This window comes from Saccostrea cucullata, unplaced genomic scaffold (genome assembly GCF_032062105.1).
Source record: "Saccostrea cucullata isolate Sc308-1 unplaced genomic scaffold, CSIRO_AGI_Scuc_v1 ctg10102, whole genome shotgun sequence".
Taxonomy (NCBI): Eukaryota; Metazoa; Mollusca; class Bivalvia; order Ostreida; family Ostreidae; genus Saccostrea; species Saccostrea cuccullata.
Window position 1 is genome coordinate 8,689 of NW_026923918.1, and position 8,246 is coordinate 16,934.

General features: G+C 32.3%; 2 protein-coding genes across 2 annotated transcripts; one reads left to right on the forward strand and one right to left on the reverse strand.

Moving 5' to 3' along the window:
- Positions 1-983: 983 nt before the first annotated feature.
- LOC134265258 (uncharacterized) lies at positions 984-3,063 on the reverse strand. Its single transcript, XM_062747503.1, has 5 exons — positions 3,024-3,063; positions 2,467-2,762; positions 2,038-2,187; positions 1,750-1,908; positions 984-1,582 (listed from the first exon to the last, which is right to left on the reverse strand). The coding sequence occupies exons 1-5, from the start codon at positions 3,024-3,026 to the stop codon at positions 1,348-1,350; spliced, it is 843 nt and encodes a 280-aa protein (XP_062603487.1). The 5' UTR covers positions 3,027-3,063; the 3' UTR covers positions 984-1,347.
- A 745-nt stretch (positions 3,064-3,808) lies between these two features.
- On the forward strand, positions 3,809-5,930 carry LOC134265259 (uncharacterized). Its single transcript, XM_062747504.1, has 5 exons — positions 3,809-3,851; positions 4,061-4,290; positions 4,458-4,562; positions 4,722-4,889; positions 5,188-5,930. The coding sequence occupies exons 1-5, from the start codon at positions 3,849-3,851 to the stop codon at positions 5,399-5,401; spliced, it is 720 nt and encodes a 239-aa protein (XP_062603488.1). The 5' UTR covers positions 3,809-3,848; the 3' UTR covers positions 5,402-5,930.
- The last annotated feature ends 2,316 nt before the right edge of the window (positions 5,931-8,246 follow it).

Consider the following 8,246-nt stretch of genomic DNA (forward strand, 5'->3'; position numbering starts at 1 on the left):
CTTAAGTCTTTTCACAAAAAGCGAAATCATCTGGACGCCAAATGCAAGATATTTTTTATATAGAAGTATCATTTTTCAAACCTCAGTTTTTATAACAGACATAAAAGATTCAGCAAGAAAAAGGTTTGTATGGTTGTGATCTTTAAGTGATTATCTGTTAACTGATTAAATTGTGTTTCTACATGCAAGGGGTAGACAGCTTTTATTTAATTTTGAATAGTTAGTCAGGGTTGAATATAAATCAAAATCTACAACAAATCATAAATACTTCCTACATTGTTCATATCTTGAAGATGACTAAAATGAATATTTTTTTTAGATTTCCAGAGTGATTTAGAATTCTAAATTTTAAATCAATTGCTAAAAAACCATTTCAGATCAGAAGTTGTTCAATATGTATTTTGATTCTAGGTAATAAATATCGTTTTCCTTATTCTAAGAATGTTTCATAATTCTGAAAATTTGAATAGTCAAGAGCACATTCATGTGAGAGATATATATATATTTTAAGATATCCGAATTTTAAAATTTACAAAATTTAATGTTATTCCAATTTTCAAACGTTGATGTTATTTCAATTTTTAAAGGTTACATCCATTAAATAGAAAATATACCTATTTACTTTCACAAAAATAAAATCACCACCCTTTTTCCTCGTTTTACATGGACTTTTAATTTGTTCTCCAACACTTATAACGTTCTCGATTTTTTCAAATATTGATTTTGATATCAACTTTTTAATACTAGTATTAATTTTACCAAACAATTAACTTTATCCAAAATTCGAAAGTTTTATACACACCATTGGTATATATAACAATCTGAAAGTCTTCAATTGGAAAAACCCTAATTTACATATGCATGTATCACGGATCATGATGAATTTTCTATTAGTGTATAGCTCAAAAACTGCATGATTCACTAACCTTGAAAATTGTACAATTTACCATCGTTTGTCCAAATCAATCAGAGAAGAAATGAGGTAAAGATTTAATGTTTTTATTTCAAAAAATATCTCAACAATACAATAGGGACTTCAAATAATCAAAGGACGATGATGTACAAAAATGATAATACAATATTTGGTAGTCACAAATACAAAAGAGACAGGATAAATAACACATCATACAGAACACAAAGTAATTGCACATGCCCGAACGTGATGCAAAAACACTCAAACACTCATACAGAGCACTCTCAACAGATTTATCCATATGCGCACATTATGGCACTTTGGTTGTTTCACAGCAATGTTAAGATTCAGAAATTGGCAGAAGATACAATTAATGATGATCATCTTCACCTTATTCGGTTCTTTATTGCTGAATGTTTGGAGTTTTCTTTGGTTTACTTTTTAGCTACAGGAAATCCTAAATAGGCTCTTGGGTCTGGGATGACGTTTTTACATTCGTAACAAAGCTTGCAGCTGCAGGCTGTGGGGACATCAAAGGATCGGACGAAGACCATCTGGATTTCTGGACAAACAAGATTAACCTTTCTGCGGACAAAGTTGGTTGGGGCACATCTGTATTCATCTCTGACACTGTATCCAAGTCGGCACTTATCTATGTTGGGGTATCGTCTGTAAGAAAAGATGACTAATTGAGAACTGCATCAAAGATTTTCCGCACAGCATTACAATTTTAAATCGATAACAAAAGCCTCCTTTGACCTAATTGTCTATTTTCTACAGAGCCTATGCTCCATTACAATTAAGAGCTAAATAAACTTGATTATCACGCTACTTACGGGTGAGTACATTTGACGGCTGTGAGTTGCTGAGGGAATGGGATGAAGCACTTGTAGTCCCTGCCGTTGTAGTTGTGCCATATAGCTTCGTTTGTCAGGTTAACCAGGGTAGTCTTACAGACTGGGTCTAGCTTGTATTCAGTGATCTGGACGGCATCTCTGTTGACAAAAATGAGATGATACATGAAGACTTCATTACAAGGAATAGGAATACATAGGCAACAGCTGGTATATTTGACAAAAAATCTAAATTGTTTGGTTATTTGTAGGATTTCATAGAAGACTTACTCGTATCTGTAAAGATCGGAGAAACACTGAGAAAATTCCTGTTCCAGTCCGGAGTATTTCCAGGACTCCAGGGCGTCATATGTTTGTTTGTAGTAGGCCATGGCCGCTGGGTCGTTCTGAGGGTTAGCGAAAGCATTGTACAGGGGCTGCCTAGAATTCAATAAAAATAACCATAAACAATGATTGCTTATTTAATTTCATTGTACATTGACTAAAATCCATTTCAATTGAGCCGCACAAGGATAACATTAACCAATTGATGACATTGAAAGTTTACTGAAAGTGTACTGAAAACGTGCATGAATGGCTCTGCAATTGATTAGCACTTTCAGACTTATCGGTCAACATTCAGTTGAGAGAATGGTTTGAAATCGTTCAGTGAATATCTCCCTTTTTCTTGAATAAAGAAATACAGGATTTTTGACTTACTGATTGTATCCCTGGAGTTCTGGGTCGGGGATAAAGAATCTGTCGATGTTTGAGGTTGGCCAGTTCTGTGGAAGTTTAATGTTCTTGGGACAAACAAAACTCTGATCAAAAATGGCATTGGCGCTGAAATGAGTGGAAGCACTACATTGATTCATCTGGATGGGAAGCCTCATGAAATCTGCGAAGGGGTTGGCGTTGACCCCTGTAAGTCGGGGGTCACTGGCTAGAGGAGCCCCGGGGCCGTACATAACGGACTGCACTGTAGCAGCTAGTGCAAGGACAAGGAAGTAGAACATCTGAAAGCATAAACAATATTGTTAAAAACTTAGCATTTCCTATATGAATATATATATATTTTTAAATATACTTGGTAAATAATTATTTTCATTTATTATTTTTGTGTCCATTTCATCTTTCCCAAAAAACGTGATTTTAAAAACATCTTCACATTCACATTCTACATTATTGAAAAGACTGTATTAATTGAAAAAAAAATGATTAAAGTATTCCTAAACCCAAAATATTTTTCTTCATATTATAAGACAGTACTTTCTTACCATGCTTGCTATTTTGACCACTTGTAATGACTTGGTCGGATTTATTGTCGGGACTGTGTGTATTCTCGCCTTTTATACTACTGGCAGGTGGAAATCACGGTTCATTTGTCATTTCACGCATGGTTGATTGACCGACACACGTCATAGATTTTAAGGCTCTCTGTGTCTTACCATCTCGGGACAATGATCGTTTCAGAAAACAGGAATAGCTCGGTTTGACGTCATACATGAGAAAAATAGAACACAAAATGTTTTTCTTTGAAAATGCAGAATTGGCAAATTTTAACGGAAATAGTCTTATAAAAGAAATAGAGAAATTATTACCTCCATTATGAATAAAATATAAATCTTGAAATGTAACCGTTTATTACATAATTGAATTTCCTCTATGTAAATATAATTTTTTTTTTTTATGAAAATTGCAGCCACTCTTTAAAGTCTCCATTCTCTAATTTACAAAATATATACAAATAAAATTTACCATCACAATGCCTTAAAATATTAAATTCAATTTGTTAGATACAGTTGATGATTAATAAAGTTAACATAGCAAATTTAATGTTGTGGTTTTTCTTAAGTTGATAATTAACATAATTTTTTTTTTCTAATCTTTGAACTAGTAAATGTAATCATTCACTAAATTTAGACATGAATACGTCATTCCTCGTGCGTACTAGCCCGATAATTTTTATTGGTCGACGTGGTTATGGTTGGGACGTCTTTTCCGCGATACTCTGGTATATAAACGCAAGTGTCTTACCTTGAGACTACATCCGCTAGTGCAAGTCATACCAACAAGAAAACAGAAATAGCAAAGCAAACAAAATGGTAAGACCTGAATGTTTTGGATGAATAGAAAACAAATTAGACGCTATCTTATTCATTTTGAAAAAAAAATCTTCATTTATTATATTATATTAATCCTTCCATTTCTTTTTTTTTTTTCGAAAAAAAAAATGCAAAGTTGTGTAAACATTCTGAATATTTCTGCTGTATAATTTTGTTGTGACAACTGTACTCACTTTTTATTTTTTCAGATTGTAAAGCTCCTGATTTCCCTCGCAGTCATCAGTCTGGCCGCCATTTTGGCTGAGGCCCTTATCCCTAAAAAACCTAAGTCCTTCGGAAGTCAGTTTTTGACTCAGACTCTCAGACGAGGAGCAAGGGGAAGGGGGCGTAGACCCTCCGGCCCCCCACAATGTGAGGCTTCCGGTCACGCCGAAATTGTCAAACCCGAGGACTTCATCACCCCACACTGGAATCCAGAGTAAGTATAAGAAATTTCCTGTTGTTTCTTTTTTTTAAATATTAAACAACAATTAAATAAAAAATTGCTTGTGTTTCTCCTATATACCTACAATAAACTTATTGTTAAATTTGTATTTTCATATTTACTTATTTTATGATCTAATGGGATATTTTTGTTATCTTTAGACAAGAGAGAAGAGTCATGGAAAGTGTCAGAACAAACGCTGAGGAATGGAACAGGCTGCAGGCCTTTAATCAATACTACAACCCACTGGACTACAGCGAATACGGGTAAGTTAGAATAAATTTGAGAGTGCCAAAGTTACCAACCGAAAGATGAAAGGGTATGCAAGATTGTATCATTATCAAAAGATTTTACAAACAATACTATTGAATCAGTTTGACTTGAATATTTTTTTATAAATTAAAAACCAATCTGTTGTCCTACAGGTACTTTAAGCACGACAAGCACGAGTTTGGCTGTAAGGACGTGTGTATCCAGAAGAGAGTTCCAGTCCTGGGAGCCTACCTCACTATTGAGGACCACAACGGTATGAACGGGACCTACCGCTGTTATGTGGCGCCCACCCAGAGACTGTGGTACACCACATGTGGAGAGTAAGTTTATATAAATACATGCAATTTTATTTGCTTGCTTGTTAATGTCAATACTTATTTTAAAATTGACTTACATTCGAAGATTTTGTTTACCTTACCTACAATATTATACCAAAAATCAATAAAACAATAACAAATCAGTATATATATTTATATAAATGATGAATGTTTTTTTCAAAAAAATCAAGAAGATCAATTTTTAGGGTTAGTGATAATGAGCACAACTTATATACACTGTAGGTAAATTTAAATATTTTACTATTCAATATTTTACATCCATGCTTTGTCGTTCCTTCAGAAAACTCCCGGCGCTGACGGTGAAGATGTCCCCCTCCTACCAGTGTCTCCCTGATATGATTCAGGAGAGAGAGGTCATCATGTACTGCCCCGACATCGTCCCCCAGTGTAGGACCAGGACCTTCGCCCTCCCCCAGACCTGCAGTCTACAGGAAGTCAAGTGTCTCAACACCATGCCCAAAAAATTCAACCCATTCCTGAAATTGCGAGGCTAAAGCGTCATGAAGACCATACAACTTTACCATCCATTTCCATTTCTTTTTATTTTGGAAAAAAGTCTAAGTTTTGAAATTGAAGGTTTATTGGCTTGTTCCCTGAGTTTTACCTTTTCAAATGAGAATAAGAAAATAAGTTATTTTTTAAATTCTAAAAATGGATATAATATAATTTTTATACATGTCTCATAATACTATTGAAAATGTTATATTCCAGCATCAATTTATGATGTGTTTATCTGTGATAATAGGGATTTCAAATAATTGTTATAACTTTTTTGTGTTTTTATGTTTGTTGTTGAGGTAGAATTTATGTTCACATATCTCAATGTATATTCCTTATAGGAAATGATATCTTGTACCTCAGACATTTAAAATCCAATGTTGCCAAATCATCGCCTGTATATGTATATCATTAATCATTCAGTGTGTGCTATTTGTATGCAAGTGCCCAACGTGAGAGAATTATTTCTTATGTGCAATATTTTTTATGGAATAAATATCTTTTGCTATTAAATATACTCCGTGTTTATTATTTATGTTTTGAAAAGTACTTGAAAATAACAGAAAAGGTGTTTTTAATAATAAAATACTCTTCCGACTGTGCTGCTTATTTTTCTTGAAATGACATTATGTAATGCAAGGGATTTAATTGTTTTATATTATGCTTTAAATGATTGTAAAAAGCTAGTGTTACTAAGGAACGTCAAATATGGTGTTGCATATCTAAGTTTACTAAAAGGCTTATTACCTGCACTTTAACTTTCGTTATAAATCACTTTTAATTCTATCCGCGACAATCATTCTCCGGAGATAAATTAATTTTTCTTTCTTGACTGGAAATAATTCTTTTTTCAACAGTTATCCACCAATCTTTTAAAATTGTTAAGCTAAAAATCATCAAAATCCAGTTTAATTTACCTGATTGTAGTGAATATTTGTGAAAAATATCTGCATACTTGCTGAAAGAACTAAATCAAAAGATGAACATTAATTATTATATTAGTAATTCAAATTCTTTGATGTATGAATATAGATGATGTCAAATTATCTTAATTTTGATAAATAAACTTCTTCAAGTTACGTTGATACAGCAGTAACATGTTCATACTTCCTATTTTTCAAGCAAATAAGTCAATAACTGTTATAAATGATAATGTATTTTTCTTCTAATTAAATAAATACAACAAATGGAAGTATCGAACAGTACCCAAGATCAAAAGTCCATAAAACAATTTAAAATAGGAGCAGAGCAAACACGGACCTTCGAAACATCAGAGGTGGGATCAGGTGCCATGGAGGAGTGAACATCCCCTGCCGACCGGTCACACCCGTCATGTGCTCCTTGTCATGATTGGAAAATAACGGAAAAATCTGTCGTCAATATAGCGTATAAATAATGGACTTATTTACCTCGTTTTAGAAATTGATCATACGTATTAAATGAACTAGCTTAAGTTGTAATGTATAAGACATTTATTGTTTAATATTTTAATTATCTCTTTCACGGTAACTGCAGTAATACTCTTCTGCACAGCATATAATAACATTTGGCGGAGGTTTTTCTTGATACTTTTTTGAAAATTGTTTTTACGTCAGATTTCACCAGAAAAGATTATTTTGCCCTGGAAAAGAGTTGTACCTCATTTATCGTGAAAAAAAAATGATATTCTGCTTTAAAAATTCAGTATCCCAACAGTACTGTCACCTTTAGAATATCACCATTGTAAACTACCACACACAATCCAAAAAATGGAAAAGGTAGTGGTATTATCTATGTATATGGTTTGATAATAATGCATGTAAAAACATGAAACTGACAATAAATGGAAAGCTAATTAATACTAAGCGAAGTACAAACAATAAAAATCTGCAAATATATTTGCATATCAAAACCTGATTGTACTCGAATCATGTCCTTGACTATACGTTAGGATAGATAAACACTTATGCAGATAATTGTTGATTACTACAAAAATAACTTAAGTTGGTGGAAAAGCTAGGGCCATCCCGTTTGTCATGCAGTTAAACTGTCATTTTGCCTTAATTAACAGTATTCGGTAAAACATCCAAGTATGTGGATGATTTTAAAGATTCTGTACAGAGCCTTTCATTGCATTTATAATATCGGCATGTGTATAAAAGATGAATCTACTTATGGGTGATAAAATGCAGATATGATGATTTGAAAGTTATTTGTTTGTGTAAATGGTTTTAATAAAAATTTTACTACAGTACTGCAAAAATGGTTTTACAAGGATTTATCACTGAATAATTAACATTACTAATATTTACAATATCTTTCTTTTAATTAGAATGAAAAAGAATAGATTACTTTGAATTCTTTTTGTTTAGTATACTAGTACCTGTAGTCAGAAAAATTTCAGAATAAATATACATGTATTACCTTTTTATAATGGACTGTTTTGCAATTTTTTAATTAAGTGGCATTGAAATTGACAGTATTTTGTCACTTGGAATTTAAAATACATATTCGTATACGTTTAATACTCATTTCCTCATCTATATATTGTTGACGTCAAAGGCGATCAACGAATGTAATAACGTATGTCTTTGATTTGTTTCGATCTCATTCAAATGAAGAGTTAATTTTGATCTATTGATCATATATTTTTGTCATCAATCACCACTTATTGCAAATATTTTCATTCCATTATCATGTTTTATTTTAGCATTATGTTTTTGTAATAAATTTTTTGTCATCAATCACCACTTATTGCAAATATTTTCATTCCATTATCATGTTTTATTTTAGCATTATGTTTTTGTAATAAATTTTTTATGCATGACATTAAAATTTTGTATATTTATCTCATATTTTTTG

Bases quoted from the DNA above. Each gene is read 5' to 3' on its own strand.
- LOC134265258 (XM_062747503.1), bottom strand. The intron at 1,909-2,037 runs GTAAGTCTTCTA...TTTTGTCAACAG, and splicing joins TCCGATCTTTACAGATACGA to AGATGCCGTCCAGATCACTG. The intron at 1,583-1,749 runs GTAAGTAGCGTG...CTTTTCTTACAG, and splicing joins GCCGTCAAATGTACTCACCC to ACGATACCCCAACATAGATA.
- LOC134265259 (XM_062747504.1), top strand. The intron at 4,563-4,721 runs GTAAGTTAGAAT...GTTGTCCTACAG, and splicing joins CTGGACTACAGCGAATACGG to GTACTTTAAGCACGACAAGC. The intron at 4,890-5,187 runs GTAAGTTTATAT...TCGTTCCTTCAG, and splicing joins TGGTACACCACATGTGGAGA to AAAACTCCCGGCGCTGACGG.